The sequence below is a fragment of the Embiotoca jacksoni genome, unplaced genomic scaffold (genome assembly GCF_022577435.1).
Source record: "Embiotoca jacksoni isolate LCO1_2020_lvr unplaced genomic scaffold, fEmbJac1.0.p SCAF_39, whole genome shotgun sequence".
Lineage (NCBI taxonomy): Eukaryota > Metazoa > Chordata > Actinopteri > Embiotocidae > Embiotoca > Embiotoca jacksoni.
Window position 1 is genome coordinate 588460 of NW_027185391.1, and position 25230 is coordinate 613689.

At 49.6% G+C, this 25230-nt stretch overlaps 1 protein-coding gene across 10 annotated transcripts in view; it reads left to right on the forward strand.

The window, feature by feature from the left end:
* Positions 1-25230, forward strand: part of fat3a (FAT atypical cadherin 3a) — a 296450-nt gene that overhangs the window by 211600 nt on the left and 59620 nt on the right. For 5 of the 10 annotated variants that reach the window (XM_069166463.1, XM_069166467.1, XM_069166473.1 and 2 more), the window contains exons 7-8: positions 19846-19914; positions 24643-24785. In XM_069166463.1, coding sequence (XP_069022564.1) covers positions 19846-19914; positions 24643-24785 — 212 coding nt within the window. The remainder of the gene's footprint in view (positions 1-19845; positions 19915-24642; positions 24786-25230) is intronic. The other 5 variants (XM_069166468.1, XM_069166472.1, XM_069166474.1 and 2 more) reach the window with 2 other exon arrangements.

Sequence of the window (25230 nt, forward strand, 5' to 3'; positions counted from 1 at the left end):
GACATCGCTCCGGGATGACATCGTTCCTGACATCGCTCCGGTATGACAGTCGCTCCGGTATGACATCATTCCGGTATGACATTCGCTCCGGTATGACATTTGCTCCGGTATGACATCGTTCCTGACATCGCTCCGGTATGACATTCGCTCCGGTATGACATTCGCTCCGGTATGACATCATTCCGGTATGACATTCGCTCCGGTATGACATCGCTCCGGGATGACATCGTTCCTGACATCGCTCCGGTATGACATTCGCTCCGGTATGACATCGTTCCTGACATCGCTCTGGTATGACATCGCTCCGGTATGACATCATTCCGGTATGACATCATTCCGGTATGACATTCGCTCCGGTATGACATCGCTCCGGGATGACATCGTTCCTGACATCGCTCCGGTATGACATTCGCTCCGGTATGACATCATTCCGGTATGACATTCGCTCCGGTATGACATCGCTCCGGGATGACATCGTTCCTGACATCGCTCCGGTATGACATTCGCTCCGGTATGACATCATTCCGGTATGACATTCGCTCCGGTATGACATTCGCTCCGGTATGACATCATTCCGGTATGACATTCGCTCCGGTATGACATCGCTCCGGTATGACATCGCTCCGGGATGACATCGCTCCGGTATGACATTCGCTCCGGTATGACATTCGCTCCGGTATGACATCATTCCGGTATAACATTCGCTCCGGTATGACATCGCTCCGGGATGACATCGTTCCTGACATCGCTCCGGTATGACATTCGCTCCGGTATGACATCGTTCCTGACATCGCTCTGGTATGACATCGCTCCGGTATGACATCATTCCGGTATGACATTCGCTCCGGTATGACATCATTCCGGTATGACATTCGCTCCGGTATGACATCGCTCCGGTATGACATCGCTCCGGTATGACATCGTTCCTGACATCGCTCCGGTATGACATTCGCTCATGTATGACATCGTTCCTGACATCGCTCCGGTATGACATTCGCTCCGGTATGACATCATTCCGGTATGACATTCACTCCTGTATGACATCGCTCCGGGATGACATCGCTCCGGTATGACATTCGCTCCGGTATGACCTCATTCCGGTATGACATTCGCTCCGGTATGACATCGCTCCGGGATGACATCGTTCCTGACATCGCTCCGGTATGACATTCGCTCCGGTATGACATCGTTCCTGACATCGCTCCGGTATGACATTTGCTCCGGTATGACATCGCTCCGGGATGACATCGTTCCTGACATCACTCCGGTATGACATTCACTCCGGTATGACATCGTTCCTGACATTCGCTCCGGTATGACATCGTTCCTGACATCGCTCCGGTATGACATTTGCTCCGGTATGACATCGCTCCGGGATGACATTCGCTCCGGTATGACATCGCTCCGGTATGACATCGCTCCGGTATGACATCGTTCATGACATCGCTCCGGTATGACATCGTTCCTGACATTGCTCCGGTATGACATCGTTCCTGACATCGCTCCGGTATGACATTCGCTCATGTATGACATCGTTTCTGACATCGCTCCGGTCTGACATTCGCTCCGGTATGACATCATTCCGGTATGACATTCGCTCCGGTATGACATCGCTCCGGTATGACATCGTTCATGACATCGCTCCGGTGTGACATTTGCTCCGGTATGACATCGCTCCGGGATGACATCGTTCCTGACATCGCTCCGGTATGACATTCGCTCCGGTATGACATCGTTCTTGACATCGCTCCGGTATGACATCGTTCCTGACATCGCTCCGGTATGACATTCACTCCGGTATGACATCGTTCCGTTATGACATCGCTCTGGGATGACATCGCTCCGGTATGACATCGCTCCGGTATGACATCATTCCGGTATGACATTCGCTCCGGTATGACATCGTTCCTGTATGACATCGCTCTGGGATGACATCGTTCCTGACATCACTCCGGTATGACATCGTTCCTGACATCGCTCCGGTATGACATTCGCTCCGGTATGACATCGTTCCTGACATCACTCCGGTATGACATCGTTCCTGACATCGCTCCGGTATGACATTCACTCCGGTATGACATCGTTCCTGACATTCGCTCCGGTATGACATCGCTCCAGTATGACATCATTCCGGGATGACATTCACTCCGGTATGACATTGCTCCGGTATGACATCGCTCCGGTATGACATCATTCCGGTATGACATTCGCTCCGGTATGACATCGCTCCGATATGACATCATTCCGGTATGACATTCACTCCGGTATGACATCGTTCCGGTATGACATCGTTCCGGTATGACATCGTTCCTGACATTCGCTCCGGGATGACATCGTTCCTGACATTGCTCCAGTATGACATTCGCTCCGGTATGACATCGCTCCGGGATGACATCGTTCCTGACATCGCTCCGGTATGACATCGCTCCGGGATGACATCGCTCCGGTATGACATTCGCTCCGATATGACATCGTTCCTGACATCGCTCCGGTATGACATTCGCTCCGGTATGACATCATTCCGGTATGACATTCGCTCCGGTATGACATCGCTCCGGTATGACATCGCTCCGGTATGACATCGCTCCGGTATGACATTCGCTCCGGTATGACATCATTCCGGTATGACATTCGCTCCGGTATGACATCGCTCCGGGATGACATCGTTCCTGACATCGCTCCGGTATGACATCGCTCCGGTATGACATCATTCCGGTATGACATTCGCTCCGGTATGACATCGTTCCGTTATGACATCGCTCTGGGATGACATCGCTCCGGTATGACATCGCTCCGGTATGACATCATTCCGGTATGACATTCGCTCCGGTATGACATCGTTCCGGTATGACATCGCTCTGGGATGACATCGTTCCTGACATCACTCCGGCATGACATCGTTCCTGACATCGCTCCGGTATGACATTCGCTCCGGTATGACATCGTTCCTGACATCACTCCGGTATGACATCGTTCCTGACATCGCTCCGGTATGACATTCACTCCGGTATGACATCGTTCCTGACATTCGCTCCGGTATGACATCGCTCCAGTATGACATCATTCCGGTATGACATTCACTCCGGTATGACATCGCTCCGGTATGACATCGTTCCGTTATGACATCGCTCTGGGATGACATCGCTCCGGTATGACATCGCTCCGGTATGACATCATTCCGGTATGACATTCGCTCCGGTATGACATCGTTCCGGTATGACATCGCTCTGGGATGACATCGTTCCTGACATTCGCTCCGGGATGACATCGTTCCTGACATTGCTCCAGTATGACATTCGCTCCGGTATGACATCGCTCCGGGATGACATCGTTCCTGACATCGCTCCGGTATGACATCGCTCCGGGATGACATCGCTCCGGTATGACATTCGCTCCGGTATGACATCATTCCGGTATGACATTCGCTCCGGTATGACATCGCTCCGGGATGACATCGTTCCTGACATCGCTCTGGTATGACATTGCTCCGGGATGACATCGCTCCGGTATGTCATTCGCTCCGGTATGACATCATTCCGGTATGGCATTCGCTCCGGTATGACATCGCTCCGGGATGACATCGTTCCTGACATCGCTCCGGTATGACAGTCGCTCCGGTATGACATCATTCCGGTATGACATTCGCTCCGGTATGACATTTGCTCCGGTATGACATCGTTCCTGACATCGCTCCGGTATGACATTCGCTCCGGTATGACATTCGCTCCGGTATGACATCATTCCGGTATGACATTCGCTCCGGTATGACATCGCTCCGGTATGACATCGTTCCGGGATGACATCGTTCCTGACATCGCTCCGGTATGACATTCGCTCCGGTATGACATCGTTCCTGACATCGCTCTGGTATGACATCGCTCCGGTATGACATCATTCCGGTATGACATCATTCCGGTATGACATTCGCTCCGGTATGACATCGCTCCGGGATGACATCGTTCCTGACATCGCTCCGGTATGACATTCGCTCCGGTATGACATCGTTCCTGACATCGCTCTGGTATGACATCGCTCCGGTATGACATCATTCCGGTATGACATTCGCTCCGGTATGACATCGTTCCTGACATCGCTCCGGTATGACATTCGCTCCGGTATGACATCATTCCGGTATGACATTCGCTCCGGTATGACATCGCTCCGGGATGACATCGTTCCTGACATCGCTCCGGTATGACATTCGCTCCGGTATGACATCATTCCGGTATGACATTCGCTCCGGTATGACATTCGCTCCGGTATGACATCATTCCGGTATGACATTCGCTCCGGTATGACATCGCTCCGGTATGACATCGCTCCGGGATGACATCGCTCCGGTATGACATTCGCTCCGGTATGACATTCGCTCCGGTATGACATCATTCCGGTATAACATTCGCTCCGGTATGACATCGCTCCGGGATGACATCGTTCCTGACATCGCTCCGGTATGACATTCGCTCCGGTATGACATCGTTCCTGACATCGCTCTGGTATGACATCGCTCCGGTATGACATCATTCCGGTATGACATTCGCTCCGGTATGACATCATTCCGGTATGACATTCGCTCCGGTATGACATCGCTCCGGTATGACATCGCTCCGGTATGACATCGTTCCTGACATCGCTCCGGTATGACATTCGCTCATGTATGACATCGTTCCTGACATCGCTCCGGTATGACATTCGCTCCGGTATGACATCATTCCGGTATGACATTCACTCCTGTATGACATCGCTCCGGGATGACATCGCTCCGGTATGACATTCGCTCCGGTATGACCTCATTCCGGTATGACATTCGCTCCGGTATGACATCGCTCCGGGATGACATCGTTCCTGACATCGCTCCGGTATGACATTCGCTCCGGTATGACATCGTTCCTGACATCGCTCCGGTATGACATTTGCTCCGGTATGACATCGCTCCGGGATGACATCGTTCCTGACATCACTCCGGTATGACATTCACTCCGGTATGACATCGTTCCTGACATTCGCTCCGGTATGACATCGTTCCTGACATCGCTCCGGTATGACATTTGTTCCGGTATGACATCGCTCCGGGATGACATTCGCTCCGGTATGACATCGCTCCGGTATGACATCGCTCCGGTATGACATCGTTCATGACATCGCTCCGGTATGACATCGTTCCTGACATTGCTCCGGTATGACATCGTTCCTGACATCGCTCCGGTATGACATTCGCTCATGTATGACATCGTTTCTGACATCGCTCCGGTCTGACATTCGCTCCGGTATGACATCATTCCGGTATGACATTCGCTCCGGTATGACATCGCTCCGGTATGACATCGTTCATGACATCGCTCCGGTGTGACATTTGCTCCGGTATGACATCGCTCCGGGATGACATCGTTCCTGACATCGCTCCGGTATGACATTCGCTCCGGTATGACATCGTTCTTGACATCGCTCCGGTATGACATCGTTCCTGACATCGCTCCGGTATGACATTCACTCCGGTATGACATCGTTCCGTTATGACATCGCTCTGGGATGACATCGCTCCGGTATGACATCGCTCCGGTATGACATCATTCCGGTATGACATTCGCTCCGGTATGACATCGTTCCTGTATGACATCGCTCTGGGATGACATCGTTCCTGACATCACTCCGGTATGACATCGTTCCTGACATCGCTCCGGTATGACATTCGCTCCGGTATGACATCGTTCCTGACATCACTCCGGTATGACATCGTTCCTGACATCGCTCCGGTATGACATTCACTCCGGTATGACATCGTTCCTGACATTCGCTCCGGTATGACATCGCTCCAGTATGACATCATTCCGGTATGACATTCACTCCGGTATGACATTGCTCCGGTATGACATCGCTCCGGTATGACATCATTCCGGTATGACATTCGCTCCGGTATGACATCGCTCCGATATGACATCATTCCGGTATGACATTCACTCCGGTATGACATCGTTCCGGTATGACATCGCTCTGGGATGACATCGTTCCTGACATTCGCTCCGGGATGACATCGTTCCTGACATTGCTCCAGTATGACATTCGCTCCGGTATGACATCGCTCCGGGATGACATCGTTCCTGACATCGCTCCGGTATGACATCGCTCCGGGATGACATCGCTCCGGTATGACATTCGCTCCGATATGACATCGTTCCTGACATCGCTCCGGTATGACATTCGCTCCGGTATGACATCATTCCGGTATGACATTCGCTCCGGTATGACATCGCTCCGGTATGACATCGCTCCGGGATGACATCGCTCCGGTATGACATTCGCTCCGGTATGACATCATTCCGGTATGACATTCGCTCCGGTATGACATCGCTCCGGGATGACATCGTTCCTGACATCGCTCCGGTATGACATCGCTCCGGTATGACATCATTCCGGTATGACATTCGCTCCGGTATGACATCGTTCCGTTATGACATCGCTCTGGGATGACATCGCTCCGGTATGACATCGCTCCGGTATGACATCATTCCGGTATGACATTCGCTCCGGTATGACATCGTTCCGGTATGACATCGCTCTGGGATGACATCGTTCCTGACATCACTCCGGTATGACATCGTTCCTGACATCGCTCCGGTATGACATTCGCTCCGGTATGACATCGTTCCTGACATCACTCCGGTATGACATCGTTCCTGACATCGCTCCGGTATGACATTCACTCCGGTATGACATCGTTCCTGACATTCGCTCCGGTATGACATCGCTCCAGTATGACATCATTCCGGTATGACATTCACTCCGGTATGACATCGCTCCGGTATGACATCGTTCCGTTATGACATCGCTCTGGGATGACATCGCTCCGGTATGACATCGCTCCGGTATGACATCATTCCGGTATGACATTCGCTCCGGTATGACATCGTTCCGGTATGACATCGCTCTGGGATGACATCGTTCCTGACATTCGCTCCGGGATGACATCGTTCCTGACATTGCTCCAGTATGACATTCGCACCGGTATGACATTCGCACCGGTATGACATCGCTCCGGGATGACATCGCTCCGGTATGACATTCGCTCCGGTATGACATCATTCCGGTATGACATTCGCTCCGGTATGACATCGCTCCGGGATGACATCGTTCCTGACATCGCTCCGGTATGACATTCGCTCCGATATGACATCGTTCCTGACATCGCTCTGGTATGACATTGCTCCGGGATGACATCGCTCCGGTATGACATTCGCTCCGGTATGACATCATTCCGGTATGACATTCGCTCCGGTATGACATCGCTCCGGGATGACATCGTTCCTGACATCGCTCCGGTATGACATTCGCTCCGATATGACATCGTTCCTGACATCGCTCTGGTATGACATTGCTCCGGGATGACATCGCTCCGGTATGTCATTCGCTCCGGTATGACATCATTCCGGTATGGCATTCGCTCCGGTATGACATCGCTCCGGGATGACATCGTTCCTGACATCGCTCCGGTATGACAGTCGCTCCGGTATGACATCATTCCGGTATGACATTCGCTCCGGTATGACATTTGCTCCGGTATGACATCGTTCCTGACATCGCTCCGGTATGACATTCGCTCCGGTATGACATTCGCTCCGGTATGACATCGCTCCGGGATGACATCGCTCCGGTATGACATTCGCTCCGGTATGACATCATTCCGGTATGACATTCGCTCCGGTATGACATCGCTCCGGTATGACATCGTTCCGGGATGACATCGTTCCTGACATCGCTCCGGTATGACATTCGCTCCGGTATGACATCGTTCCTGACATCGCTCTGGTATGACATCGCTCCGGTATGACATCATTCCGGTATGACATCATTCCGGTATGACATTCGCTCCGGTATGACATCGCTCCGGGATGACATCGTTCCTGACATCGCTCCGGTATGACGTTCGCTCCGGTATGACATCGTTCCTGACATCGCTCTGGTATGACATCGCTCCGGTATGACATCATTCCGGTATGACATTCGCTCCGGTATGACATCGTTCCTGACATCGCTCCGGTATGACATTCGCTCCGGTATGACATCATTCCGGTATGACATTCGCTCCGGTATGACATCGCTCCGGGATGACATCGTTCCTGACATCGCTCCGGTATGACATTCGCTCCGATATGACATCGTTCCTGACATCGCTCTGGTATGACATTGCTCCGGGATGACATCGCTCCGGTATGTCATTCGCTCCGGTATGACATCATTCCGGTATGACATTCGCTCCGGTATGACATCGCTCCGGGATGACATCGTTCCTGACATCGCTCCGGTATGACATTCGCTCCGGTATGACATCATTCCGGTATGACATTCGCTCCGGTATGACATTCGCTCCGGTATGACATCATTCCGGTATGACATTCGCTCCGGTATGACATCGCTCCGGTATGACATCGCTCCGGGATGACATCGCTCCGGTATGACATTCGCTCCGGTATGACATCATTCCGGTATGACATTCGCTCCGGTATGACATCGCTCCGGGATGACATCGTTCCTGACATCGCTCCGGTATGACATTCGCTCCGGTATGACATCGTTCCTGACATCGCTCTGGTATGACATCGCTCCGGTATGACATCATTCCGGTATGACATTCGCTACGGTATGACATCATTCCGGTATGACATTCGCTCCGGTATGACATCGCTCCGGTATGACATCGCTCCGGTATGACATCGTTCCTGACATCGCTCCGGTATGACATTCGCTCATGTATGACATCGTTCCTGACATCACTCCGGTATGACATCGTTCCTGACATCGCTCCGGTATGACATTCACTCCGGTATGACATCGTTCCTGACATTCGCTCCGGTATGACATCGCTCCAGTATGACATCATTCCGGGATGACATTCACTCCGGTATGACATTGCTCCGGTATGACATCGCTCCGGTATGACATCATTCCGGTATGACATTCGCTCCGGTATGACATCGCTCCGATATGACATCATTCCGGTATGACATTCACTCCGGTATGACATCGTTCCGGTATGACATCGTTCCGGTATGACATCGTTCCTGACATTCGCTCCGGGATGACATCGTTCCTGACATTGCTCCAGTATGACATTCGCTCCGGTATGACATCGCTCCGGGATGACATCGTTCCTGACATCGCTCCGGTATGACATCGCTCCGGGATGACATCGCTCCGGTATGACATTCGCTCCGATATGACATCGTTCCTGACATCGCTCCGGTATGACATTCGCTCCGGTATGACATCATTCCGGTATGACATTCGCTCCGGTATGACATCGCTCCGGTATGACATCGCTCCGGTATGACATCGCTCCGGTATGACATTCGCTCCGGTATGACATCATTCCGGTATGACATTCGCTCCGGTATGACATCGCTCCGGGATGACATCGTTCCTGACATCGCTCCGGTATGACATCGCTCCGGTATGACATCATTCCGGTATGACATTCGCTCCGGTATGACATCGTTCCGTTATGACATCGCTCTGGGATGACATCGCTCCGGTATGACATCGCTCCGGTATGACATCATTCCGGTATGACATTCGCTCCGGTATGACATCGTTCCGGTATGACATCGCTCTGGGATGACATCGTTCCTGACATCACTCCGGCATGACATCGTTCCTGACATCGCTCCGGTATGACATTCGCTCCGGTATGACATCGTTCCTGACATCACTCCGGTATGACATCGTTCCTGACATCGCTCCGGTATGACATTCACTCCGGTATGACATCGTTCCTGACATTCGCTCCGGTATGACATCGCTCCAGTATGACATCATTCCGGTATGACATTCACTCCGGTATGACATCGCTCCGGTATGACATCGTTCCGTTATGACATCGCTCTGGGATGACATCGCTCCGGTATGACATCATTCCGGTATGACATTCGCTCCGGTATGACATCGTTCCGGTATGACATCGCTCTGGGATGACATCGTTCCTGACATTCGCTCCGGGATGACATCGTTCCTGACATTGCTCCAGTATGACATTCGCTCCGGTATGACATCGCTCCGGGATGACATCGTTCCTGACATCGCTCCGGTATGACATCGCTCCGGGATGACATCGCTCCGGTATGACATTCGCTCCGGTATGACATCATTCCGGTATGACATTCGCTCCGGTATGACATCGCTCCGGGATGACATCGTTCCTGACATCGCTCTGGTATGACATTGCTCCGGGATGACATCGCTCCGGTATGTCATTCGCTCCGGTATGACATCATTCCGGTATGACATTCGCTCCGGGATGACATCGCTCCGGTATGACATTCGCTCCGGTATGACATCATTCCGGTATGACATTCGCTCCGGTATGACATCGCTCCGGGATGACATCGTTCCTGACATCGCTCCGGTATGACATTCGCTCCGGTATGACATCATTCCGGTATGACATTCGCTCCGGTATGACATCGCTCCGGGATGACATCGTTCCTGACATCGCTCCGGTATGACATCGCTCCGGTATGACATCATTCCGGTATGACATTCGCTCCGGTATGACATCGTTCCGTTATGACATCGCTCTGGGATGACATCGCTCCGGTATGACATCGCTCCGGTATGACATCATTCCGGTATGACATTCGCTCCGGTATGACATCGTTCCGGTATGACATCGCTCTGGGATGACATCGTTCCTGACATCACTCCGGTATGACATCGTTCCTGACATCGCTCCGGTATGACATTCGCTCCGGTATGACATCGTTCCTGACATCACTCCGGTATGACATCGTTCCTGACATCGCTCCGGTATGACATTCACTCCGGTATGACATCGTTCCTGACATTCGCTCCGGTATGACATCGCTCCAGTATGACATCATTCCGGTATGACATTCACTCCGGTATGACATCGCTCCGGTATGACATCGTTCCGTTATGACATCGCTCTGGGATGACATCGCTCCGGTATGACATCGCTCCGGTATGACATCATTCCGGTATGACATTCGCTCCGGTATGACATCGTTCCGGTATGACATCGCTCTGGGATGACATCGTTCCTGACATTCGCTCCGGGATGACATCGTTCCTGACATTGCTCCAGTATGACATTCGCACCGGTATGACATTCGCACCGGTATGACATCGCTCCGGGATGACATCGCTCCGGTATGACATTCGCTCCGGTATGACATCATTCCGGTATGACATTCGCTCCGGTATGACATCGCTCCGGGATGACATCGTTCCTGACATCGCTCCGGTATGACATTCGCTCCGATATGACATCGTTCCTGACATCGCTCTGGTATGACATTGCTCCGGGATGACATCGCTCCGGTATGACATTCGCTCCGGTATGACATCATTCCGGTATGACATTCGCTCCGGTATGACATCGCTCCGGGATGACATCGTTCCTGACATCGCTCCGGTATGACATTCGCTCCGATATGACATCGTTCCTGACATCGCTCTGGTATGACATTGCTCCGGGATGACATCGCTCCGGTATGTCATTCGCTCCGGTATGACATCATTCCGGTATGGCATTCGCTCCGGTATGACATCGCTCCGGGATGACATCGTTCCTGACATCGCTCCGGTATGACGTTCGCTCCGGTATGACATCGTTCCTGACATCGCTCTGGTATGACATCGCTCCGGTATGACATCATTCCGGTATGACATTCGCTCCGGTATGACATCGTTCCTGACATCGCTCCGGTATGACATTCGCTCCGGTATGACATCATTCCGGTATGACATTCGCTCCGGTATGACATCGCTCCGGGATGACATCGTTCCTGACATCGCTCCGGTATGACATTCGCTCCGATATGACATCGTTCCTGACATCGCTCTGGTATGACATTGCTCCGGGATGACATCGCTCCGGTATGTCATTCGCTCCGGTATGACATCATTCCGGTATGACATTCGCTCCGGTATGACATCGCTCCGGGATGACATCGTTCCTGACATCGCTCCGGTATGACATTCGCTCCGGTATGACATCATTCCGGTATGACATTCGCTCCGGTATGACATTCGCTCCGGTATGACATCATTCCGGTATGACATTCGCTCCGGTATGACATCGCTCCGGGATGACATCGCTCCGGTATGACATTCGCTCCGGTATGACATCATTCCGGTATGACATTCGCTCCGGTATGACATCGCTCCGGGATGACATCGTTCCTGACATCGCTCCGGTATGACATTCGCTCCGGTATGACATCGTTCCTGACATCGCTCTGGTATGACATCGCTCCGGTATGACATCATTCCGGTATGACATTCGCTACGGTATGACATCATTCCGGTATGACATTCGCTCCGGTATGACATCGCTCCGGTATGACATCGCTCCGGTATGACATCGTTCCTGACATCGCTCCGGTATGACATTCGCTCATGTATGACATCGTTCCTGACATCGCTCCGGTATGACATTCGCTCCGGTATGACATCATTCCGGTATGACATTCACTCCTGTATGACATCGCTCCGGGATGACATCGCTCCGGTATGACATTCGCTCCGGTATGACCTCATTCCGGTATGACATTCGCTCCGGTATGACATCGCTCCGGGATGACATCGTTCCTGACATCGCTCCGGTATGACATTCGCTCCAGTATGACATCGTTCCTGACATCGCTCCGGTATGACATTTGCTCCGGTATGACATCGCTCCGGGATGACATCGTTCCTGACATCACTCCGGTATGACATTCACTCCGGTATGACATCGTTCCTGACATTCGCTCCGGTATGACATCGTTCCTGACATCGCTCCGGTATGACATTTGCTCCGGTATGACATCGCTCCGGGATGACATTCGCTCCGGTATGACATCGCTCCGGTATGACATCGCTCCGGTATGACATCGTTCATGACATCGCTCCGGTATGACATCGTTCCTGACATTGCTCCGGTATGACATCGTTCCTGACATCGCTCCGGTATGACATTCGCTCATGTATGACATCGTTTCTGACATCGCTCCGGTCTGACATTCGCTCCGGTATGACATCATTCCGGTATGACATTCGCTCCGGTATGACATCGCTCCGGTATGACATCGTTCATGACATCGCTCCGGTGTGACATTTGCTCCGGTATGACATCGCTCCGGGATGACATCGTTCCTGACATCGCTCCGGTATGACATTCGCTCCGGTATGACATCGTTCCTGACATCACTCCGGTATGACATTCGCTCCGGGATGACATCGTTCTTGACATCGCTCCGGTATGACATCGTTCCTGACATCGCTCCGGTATGACATTCACTCCGGTATGACATCGTTCCGTTATGACATCGCTCTGGGATGACATCGCTCCGGTATGACATCGCTCCGGTATGACATCATTCCGGTATGACATTCGCTCCGGTATGACATCGTTCCTGTATGACATCGCTCTGGGATGACATCGTTCCTGACATCACTCCGGTATGACATCGTTCCTGACATCGCTCCGGTATGACATTCGCTCCGGTATGACATCGTTCCTGACATCACTCCGGTATGACATCGTTCCTGACATCGCTCCGGTATGACATTCACTCCGGTATGACATCGTTCCTGACATTCGCTCCGGTATGACATCGCTCCAGTATGACATCATTCCGGTATGACATTCACTCCGGTATGACATTGCTCCGGTATGACATCGCTCCGGTATGACATCATTCCGGTATGACATTCGCTCCGGTATGACATCGTTCCGGTATGACATCGCTCTGGGATGACATCGTTCCTGACATTCGCTCCGGGATGACATCGTTCCTGACATTGCTCCAGTATGACATTCGCTCCGGTATGACATCGCTCCGGGATGACATCGTTCCTGACATCGCTCCGGTATGACATCGCTCCGGGATGACATCGCTCCGGTATGACATTCGCTCCGGTATGACATCATTCCGGTATGACATTCGCTCCGGTATGACATCGCTCCGGGATGACATCGTTCCTGACATCGCTCCGGTATGACATTCGCTCCGATATGACATCGTTCCTGACATCGCTCTGGTATGACATTGCTCCGGGATGACATCGCTCCGGTATGTCATTCGCTCCGGTATGACATCATTCCGGTATGGCATTCGCTCCGGTATGACATCGCTCCGGGATGACATCGTTCCTGACATCGCTCCGGTATGACAGTCGCTCCGGTATGACATCATTCCGGTATGACATTCGCTCCGGTATGACATTTGCTCCGGTATGACATCGTTCCTGACATCGCTCTGGTATTACATTCGCTCCGGTATGACATTCGCTCCGGTATGACATCGCTCCGGGATGACATCGCTCCGGTATGACATTCGCTCCGGTATGACATCATTCCGGTATGACATTCGCTCCGGTATGACATCGCTCCGGTATGACATCGTTCCGGGATGACATCGTTCCTGACATCGCTCCGGTATGACATTCGCTCCGGTATGACATCGTTCCTGACATCGCTCTGGTATGACATCGCTCCGGTATGACATCATTCCGGTATGACATCATTCCGGTATGACATTCGCTCCGGTATGACATCGCTCCGGGATGACATCGTTCCTGACATCGCTCCGGTATGACATTCGCTCCGGTATGACATCGTTCCTGACATCGCTCTGGTATGACATCGCTCCGGTATGACATCATTCCGGTATGACATTCGCTCCGGTATGACATCGTTCCTGACATCGCTCCGGTATGACATTCGCTCCGGTATGACATCATTCCGGTATGACATTCGCTCCGGTATGACATCGCTCCGGGATGACATCGTTCCTGACATCGCTCCGGTATGACATTCGCTCCGATATGACATCGTTCCTGACATCGCTCTGGTATGACATTGCTCCGGGATGACATCGCTCCGGTATGTCATTCGCTCCGGTATGACATCATTCCGGTATGACATTCGCTCCGGTATGACATCGCTCCGGGATGACATCGTTCCTGACATCGCTCCGGTATGACATTCGCTCCGGTATGACATCATTCCGGTATGACATTCGCTCCGGTATGACATTCGCTCCGGTATGACATCATTCCGGTATGACATTCGCTCCGGTATGACATCGCTCCGGTATGACATCGCTCCGGGATGACATCGCTCCGGTATGACATTCGCTCCGGTATGACATCATTCCGGTATGACATTCGCTCCGGTATGACATCGCTCCGGGATGACATCGTTCCTGACATCGCTCCGGTATGACATTCGCTCCGGTATGACATCGTTCCTGACATCGCTCTGGTATGACATCGCTCCGGTATGACATCATTCCGGTATGACATTCGCTCCGGTATGACATCATTCCGGTATGACATTCGCTCCGGTATGACATCGCTCCGGTATGACATCGCTCCGGTATGACATCGTTCCTGACATCGCTCCGGTATGACATTCGCTCATGTATGACATCGTTCCTGACATCGCTCCGGTATGACATTCGCTCCGGTATGACATCATTCCGGTATGACATTCACTCCTGTATGACATCGCTCCGGGATGACATCGCTCCGGTATGACATTCGCTCCGGTATGACCTCATTCCGGTATGACATTCGCTCCGGTATGACATCGCTCCGGGATGACATCGTTCCTGACATCGCTCCGGTATGACATTCGCTCCGGTATGACATCGTTCCTGACATCGCTCCGGTATGACATTTGCTCCGGTATGACATCGCTCCGGGATGACATCGTTCCTGACATCACTCCGGTATGACATTCACTCCGGTATGACATCGTTCCTGACATTCGCTCCGGTATGACATCGTTCCTGACATCGCTCCGGTATGACATTTGCTCCGGTATGACATCGCTCCGGGATGACATTCGCTCCGGTATGACATCGCTCCGGTATGACATCGCTCCGGTATGACATCGTTCATGACATCGCTCCGGTATGACATCGTTCCTGACATTGCTCCGGTATGACATCGTTCCTGACATCGCTCCGGTATGACATTCGCTCATGTATGACATCGTTTCTGACATCGCTCCGGTCTGACATTCGCTCCGGTATGACATCATTCCGGTATGACATTCGCTCCGGTATGACATCGCTCCGGTATGACATCGTTCATGACATCGCTCCGGTGTGACATTTGCTCCGGTATGACATCGCTCCGGGATGACATCGTTCCTGACATCGCTCCGGTATGACATTCGCTCCGGTATGACATCGTTCCTGACATCACTCCGGTATGACATTCGCTCCGGGATGACATCGTTCTTGACATCGCTCCGGTATGACATCGTTCCTGACATCGCTCCGGTATGACATTCACTCCGGTATGACATCGTTCCGTTATGACATCGCTCGGGGATGACATCGCTCCGGTATGACATTGCTCCGGTATGACATCATTCCGGTATGACATTCGCTCCGGTATGACATCGTTCCTGTATGACATCGCTCTGGGATGACATCGTTCCTGACATCACTCCGGTATGACATCGTTCCTGACATCGCTCCGGTATGACATTCGCTCCGGTATGACATCGTTCCTGACATCACTCCGGTATGACATCGTTCCTGACATCGCTCCGGTATGACATTCACTCCGGTATGACATCGTTCCTGACATTCGCTCCGGTATGACATCGCTCCAGTATGACATCATTCCGGTATGACATTCACTCCGGTATGACATTGCTCCGGTATGACATCGCTCCGGTATGACATCATTCCGGTATGACATTCGCTCCGGTATGACATCGCTCCGGGATGACATCGCTCCGGTATGACATTCGCTCCGGTATGACATCATTCCGGTATGACATTCGCTCCGGTATGACATCGCTCCGGGATGACATCGTTCCTGACATCGCTCCGGTATGACATCGCTCCGGTATGACATCATTCCGGTATGACATTCGCTCCGGAATGACATCGTTCCGGTATGACATCGCTCTGGGATGACATCGTTCCTGACATCGCTCCGGTATGACATCATTCCGGTATGACATTCGCTCCGGTATGACATCGCTCCAGTATGACATCGCTCCGGTATGACATTGTTCCGGTATGACATCGTTCCTGACATCGCTCCGGTATGACATCGTTCCGGTATGACATCGTTCCAGTGTGACATCATTCCGGTATGACATCGCTCCGGTATGACATCGTTCCGGTATGACATCGCTCCGGTATGACATCACTCTCGAAGTGGAGCGTGCCTGGCATGACACCCTTAAATCTCTTTGATCCCTCAAAGTTCACTTTCAGCCACTTGAAAGCCTGAACCAGATTAACTTAGCACATTTTGAATGGAGAAGATTCTGCTGTGACAAAAGTTATTTATTCATTTCAATAATCAGGACTTTCTCAATGTAATTTTATTAGTTCCTACAGAATATGTACACTGACATTTCCCACAATGCACCACTCATCTCTCCTGTTGTTGTTGCTGAGCAGTGACGGTCAGTGTGTATCCAGCTGGAGATACCTTCTGGCTCGTGCTTCTGGCTCTCCATAGCTCTGTCCCTGTCTCTGTCTCTGTCCCTGTCCCTGTCTCTGTCATATATATATATCATATGAGAGTTGGTAGGAAGTGGTTGATTAAATATGATAATATTTCAGAGAAAATGTGTTTTTCTGCTCATTATTTGTAGGTATGATGATGTCGTACAGTGCATCCTGAAAGTATTCACCGCTTCACTTCTTCCTCATTTTGTTATGTTACAGCTTTATTCCAAAATGGATTAAATTCATTTTTTTCCTCAAAATTCTACACGCAATATCCCATAATGACAAAGTGAAAAAGTTTGTTTAAAATTTTTTGCAAATCTATTTGCTCAATACTTTGTTGAAGCACCTTTGGCAGAAATTACAGCCCCAAGTCTTTTTGAGTATGATGCTACAAGCTTGGCTCCTATTCTTGGGCAGTTTCTCCCGTTCTTCTTTGCAGGACCTCTCAAGCTCCATCAGGTTGGATGGGGAGCGTCGGTGCTCAGACATCTTCAGATCTCTCCAGAGATGTTCAATCGGGTTCAAGTCTGGGCTCTGCCTGGGCCTCTCAAAGACATTCACAGAGTTGTCCCGAAGACATTCCTTTGTTATCTTGGCTGTGTGCTTCGGGTCGTTGTCCTGTTGGAAGATGAACCTTCGCCCCAGTCTGAGGTCCAGAGCGCTCTGGAGAAGGTTTTCATCAAGGATGTCTCTGTACATCGCTGCATTCATCTTTCCCTCCACCCTGACTAGTCTCCCAGTTCCTGCTGCTGAAAAACATCCCCACAGCATGATGCTGCCACCACCATGCTTCACCGTAGAGATGGTATTGGTCAGGTGATGAGCAGTGCCTGGTTTCCTCCAAACATGACGCTTGGCATTCAGGCCAAAGAGTTCAATCTTTGTTTCATCAGACCAGAGAATTTAGTTTCTCATGGTTTGACAGTCCTTCAGGTGCCTTTTGGTAAACTCCAGGTGGGCTGTCATGTGCCTTTTACTGAAGAGTGGCTTCCATCTGGCCACTCTACCATACAGGCCTGCTTGGTGGAGTGCTGCAGAGATGGTTGTCCTTCTGGAAGGTTCTCCTCTCTTCACAGAGCAACGTTGGAGCTCTGTCAGAGTGACCATCGGGTTCTTGGTCACCTCCCTGACTAAGGCCCTTCTCCCCTGATCGCTCAGTTTGGCCGGGCGGCCGACTCTAGGAAGAGTCCTGGTGGTTCCAAACTTCTTCCATTTACAGATGATGGAGGCCACTGTGCTCATTGGGACCTTCAATGCTGCAGAAATGTTTCTGTACTCTTCCCCAGATCTGAGCCTCGATACAATCCTGTCTGAGGTCTACAGATGATTCTTTGGACTTCATGTCTTGGTTTGTGCTCTGACATGTCAACTGTGGGACCTTATATAGACGGTGTGTGTCTTTCCAAATCATGTCCAATCAACTGAATTTACCAGGTGGACTCCAATCAAGTTGTAGAAACATCTCAAGGATGATCAGTGGAAACAGGAAGCAGCTGAGCTCAATTTTGAGTGTAATGGCAAAGGCTGTGAATACTTATGTACATGTGATTTTTTTCGTTTTTGATTTTCAATAGATTTGCAAAAATTTCAAAACATTTTTATTTCACGTTGTCATTATGGGATATTGTGTGTAGAATTTTGAGGGAAAAAATGAATTTAATCAATTTTGGAATAAATCTATTATATAACAAAATGTGGAAAAAGTGAAGCGCTGTGAATACTTTAAGGATGGACTGTATGAGGTGTCTTCCTGTAGTATAAAAGCTCAGATACATCACGTTACATACCACACTACTCGTCCTCACATTATTAACATGCACGGGAAGAAATCAAGTTTTCGTCTGCAAAATATGATGGTAGCTTCACTGCATCAGTCATGTTGACGTCCTTAAAAAGGACAAATTGTCTTTGGGATCAGGAGCCGACTCATTTGAATCCTCAGAAACATCTTTAGGTCAGAACCACAGACGAAAACAGCTTTTCATAATCTGGCTCACAATCAGACAAACAAACCAACAAATCACAGAAAAACAGAAGCAGCCTGTGGAGGTGTTATTTTTAGACTCCATGTATATATGACTCGCTACAAGCAGATGGTGTCTCAGTCATGTCTCCTCATCTCCGCTCATCACATCCTGTCTCCTGTCTCTTGTCTTCTGTCCCTGTCCCTATCCCTGTCTCCTGTCTCCTGTCTCCTGACTCCTGTCCCTGTCTCCTGTCTCCTGACTACTGACTCCTGACTCCTGACTCCTGTCTCTTGTCTCTTGTCTGCTGTCTCCTGTCTCCTGCCCTGAGCCTGTCTGTCCTCCCGGTCTCACCCTGTCTGTCCTTCTCTCTCCTCGATGCTTCATGCCTGAAGGTCCCAGGTCATTCCGTGAGATCTTCTATATTCTGCAGAGCGCTTGTGGCAGGAACTGTTCCTCAGAAGGTATCTCGCTTCCAACTTCCACTTCCGCTCTTTGCTGTCGTTTCTGCACCTTGTTTCCTTTTCGTTTCCTTTTCGTTTCCTTTTTGTTTCCTTTTCTCTTCCTCTGTTCTGCCATGAGCTTGTCATCTGTGCTGCCTGTCTTGATTGTTTGAATGGAGCACATTACAGAGAAGCTCAGCCTGTGTGTGTGTGTGCAGGTGTGTGTGTGTGTGTGTGTGTGTGTGTGTGTGTGTGTGTGTGTGTGTGTGTGTGTGTGTGTGTGTGTGTGTGTGTGTGTGTGTGTGTGTGTAGGTGAGTGAGTGAGTGAGTGAGTGAGTGTGTGTGTGTGTGTGTGTGTGTGTGTGTGTGTGTGTGTGTGTGTGTGTGTGTGTGTGTGTGCAGGTGTGTGTGTGTGTGTGTGTGTGTGTGTGTGTGTGTGTGTGTGCAGGTGTGTGTGTGTGTGTGTGTGTAGGTGAGTGAGTGAGTGAGTGTGTGTGTGTGTGTGTGTGTGTGTGTGTGTGTATGTGTGTGTGTGTGTGTGTGAGTGAGTGAGTGAGTGTGTGTGTGTGTGTGTGTGTGTGTGTGTGTGTGTGTAGGTGTGTGTGTGTGTGTGTGTGTGTGTGTGTGTGTGTGTGTAGGTGTGTGTGTGTGTGTGTAGGTGTGTGTAGGTGTGTGTGTGTGTGTGTGTGTGTGTGTGTGTGTGTGTGTGTAGGTGTAGGTGTGTGTGTGTGTGTGTGTGTGTGTGTGTGTGTGTGTGTGTAGGTGTGTGTGTGAGTGTGTGTGTGTGTGTGTCTGTGTGTGTTGATAGTGTGTGTTTCACATTAATGGACTAAATTGCAGCCAAGGTTAATTGAAGGGATGAAGGTTTGGTAAAAGGTGTCACAACCTTTTCTTTTGCTCCCATGGCAACAACCCCCAGGTTGCCTCGGTGACGGCTCGGTCTAATGACCTGCTGTTAGCAGCACCCGTACACCGTCCGTATGGAATTGATGCACGCCTTCATGTCGCACTTTTCAAAGGCAGGTTAACACGTGCACTGGAGTGTCCCGCTGTTTGCTGTCCCATTAGCAGACGTAATGGCTGCCGGGCCTCAGTTCTTCTCAGAAACAACACAGCTGCTCCAGTCTGCATCCAGAGCAGCAGCACTGAGCAGCTCGTGACCAAGTCAGCTCTATCAAGCCCCGGGGCCCCGCCCCCATCTCACCGCTGCAGAATACCTGTCAGGAAGGGAACTGTCGAAACTACATCTGTGTGAAGGTAGAACGTGTGACATGAAGCAGATGAGGGGAGGAGCCTGAAACAAAGAGACGTCAGCATGATGCTGAAACTTCCATCACTTCAGAGTGTAATAAAGCTTCTGGAGGTCTGTGATGCACCGCAGGACTCCCAGAGTCCACGACCATTCTGGAAAACTGAGACAGACAAGAGATGGACGTCATTAATGCTCGATGTCCCCCCCCCTCTCCCCTCCTCTAACGTTTACTAAAAACACACACCAAGTCAGATGGAGGTAACAGACTGGATATAAAACTACAGACTAGATGTAATATAAAACTACAGACTGGATATAAAACTACAGACTAGATGTAATATAAAATTGCAGACTGGATATACAACTACAGACTAGATGTAATATAAAACTACAGACTGGATATGAAACTACAGACTGGATATACAACTACAGACTGGATATAAAACCACAAACTGGATATAAAACTACAGACTGGATATACAACTACAGACTGGATATAAAACTACAGACTGGATATAAAACCACAAACTGGATATACAACTACAGACCAGATGTAATATAAAACTACAGACTGGATATAAAACTACAGACTGGATATAAAACACAGACTGGATAGAAAACCACAGACTGGACAGAAAACTACAGACTGGATATGAAACTACAGGTTGGATATAAAACTACAGACTGGATATAAAACCACAAACTGGATATAAAACTACAGACTGGATATACAACTACAGACTGGATATAAAACTACAGACGAGATGTAATATAAAACTACAGACTGGATATAAAACTACAGACTGGATAGAAAACACAGACTGGATATAAAACTACAGACTGGATATAAAACTACAGACTGAATATAAAACTACAGACTGAATATAAAGCACAGACTGGATATAAAACTACAGACTGGATATAAAACTACAGACTGGGAATAAAACTACAGACTGAATATAAAACTACAGACTGAATATAAAGCACAGACTGGGAATAAAACTACAGACTGGATATAAAACTACAGACTGAATATAAAACTACAGACTGGATATAAAACTATAGACTGGATATAAAACACAGACTGGATATAAAACTACAGACTGAATATAAAACTACAGACTGAATATAAAGCACAGACTGGGAATAAAACTACAGACTGGATATAAAACACAGACTGGATATAAAACTACAGACTGGATATAAAACACAGACTGGATATAAAACTACAGACTGGATATAAAACTACAGACTGAATATAAAACTACAGACTGAATATAAAGCACAGACTGGGAATAAAACTACAGACTGGATATAAAACTTCAGACTGAATATAAAACTACAGACTGGGAATAAAACTATAGACTGAATATAAAACTACAGACTGAATATAAAACTACAGACTGGATATAAAACACAGACTGGATATAAAACCACAGACTGAATATAAAACTACAGGCTGAATATAAAACTACAGACTGGATATAAAACACAGACTGGATATAAGACACAGACTGGATATAAAACTACAGACTGAATATAAAACTACAGACTGGATATAAAACACAGACTGGATATAAGACACAGACTGGATATAAAACTACAGACTGAATATAAAACTACAGACTGGATATAAAACACAGACTGGATATAAGACACACACTGGATATAAAACTACAGACTGAATATAAAACTACAGACTGGATATAAAACACAGACTGGATATAAAACTACAGACTGGATATAAAAGAGTTCGTAGCTTCAGGTCTGTAAAATGGTTCTGATCCAGAAGTGTCTTCAGCTGCAATACCAGCGAGTGCCACTAGAGGTCGGCTCCAAAAAGCCTCCGGCTCCATAGACTCCCATTCAACTTCTCTCATCAAATCCAAAGTGAATAAAATGTGTCCATCAGTTATCTCGGTGTTGTTAGCTAAAGTCACTCCTTCTTATTAGTTACCTGGACTGGAGACTTCATAACGTTCACAAACCAACGATAACATCACTGATCGATGATGACATTGCTGATAGATGATGACATCATTGATGGATGAATGTTGGTCAGGACTTAGCTTATTATCATTCTCTTACATTTAGACTGAGACTGGCTGAACAAGCCAAACCAGAAGAAGACTGAACATACTGTCAGTTTGATCTGTCCTCCAGATCCCAGCAGGTTTAATTTGGGATTCCACTGTTTTCTCCTTCCTCGTCTCAAGCGTCCAGTTGAGCGAGTTGAATGAGGATCAAGTCAGCCTGAGACTGGAAACTGTTTTTAGAGCAGATCAGAGGTTCTCTGCAGACTGTTGGAATTTCTCTCTCTGTAATTTGGCGTCGGCAGACCGGAGGCTTTTTCCGGCTTCGGTAGGATCTTCGCCAAACCCTCGTCTTCCTCGTGTCCTAAATGAGGATGATGAGGCAGACATGGCTGTTTGAGGCTGCCTGTGATCCCTGTATGGTTTATATTTGATCTGTTCACCATTAACATTCACACAGAAGACAGCACAGGTTACAGTGTGGACAGTGTTACACTCCTCAGCACAACTGCTGTGATGTTCTCACTCGACTGAAGTTTGTTTCTTCACTCATTTCTGTCACAAACTCAAATCAAAAGAAACGAGAAGCTGTGAAATACAACTTCAAGATATTTGAGTCAAAGTCTGTGATTGGCTGTCACCAGGTTAAACACACAGAAACACCTGCTGGAGCTGGGTGTACACACACACACACACACACACACACACACACACACACACACATACACACACACACACACACATACACACACACACACACTATGGAGACACACATGCACACACACACACACACAGACACACACACACACACACACATACACACACACACTATGGAGACACGCACACACACACACACACAGACACACACACACACACACAGACACACACACACACACTATGGAGACACACACGCACACACACACACACAGACACACACACACACACACACATACACACACACACTATGGAGACACACACGCACACACACACACACAGACACACACACACACACACACACACACACACACACACACACACACACACACACACACACACACACACACACACACACACACCCTGAGGGTTTGTGGTGCTGCTTGCATGGCCGGTGCTCCTGCTTCTTTGTGTTATTGTGACTTTGTGCTGTTGGTGTGTGATTGGTGGGTGGGTGGAGTGTTTGTGTGTCATGAACCCCATCAGCAGCCATCCCTCCATTACTACACCATCACACACTCATCAGTGAGAGTGTGTGCAGGTGGTCTCCAGTCATGTGATCGGATCTCTGCAGGTGAACAACTGTTAGCACGTGTCAGCGTACAGTTTCATATGACTGAAAACCACAGTGTGTGTGTGTGTGTGTGTGTGTGTCCATAGCGTGTGTGTGTGTTCGCTCCTTCATCATCAATGCTGTGTTCAGAAGGTGTGACTGACACTGTGCCCCCCCCCCCCCCACCCCTCCCGGAGCAGGTGGGAACAGTGACAGTGTGTTTGATGTGGAGAAGGCTGTGGGCACCATCATCATCGCCAGGCCTCTGGATGCTGAGCAGCGCTCCTTCTACAACCTGACGGTGCAGGCCACCGACGGCACCAACACCGCCGCCGCTCAGGTACCGCCGCTTTCTCACCAGCCCGCTAGTGTTTGTGCGTTTACAGTTTGTAACCTGGTAACTGGACCAACGATAACTTCACCTGTCAGGTGAGGAGGAGGAGGAGGAGGAGGAGGAGGAGGAGCTGGGAACCACGTTCATGCTCCACTGGGAAAAACAGGAAAAGGTGTCGATAACGTTGGTGACTTCTAACAGGGTCCTTAGTGACGTCTAACCTGCAGTCCACGTCCAGAAGTACTACTGTCGTAGCAGCACTACTGTAGTAGAAGTACTACTGTAGTAGAAGTACTACTGTCGTAGCAGCACTACAGAAGTACTACTGTAGTAGCAACACTACTGTAGTAGCAGTACTACTGTAGTAGAAGTACTACTGTAGTAGAAGTACTACTGTAGTAGCAGTACTACTGTAGTAGCAGCACTACTGTAGTAGCAGCACTACAGAAGT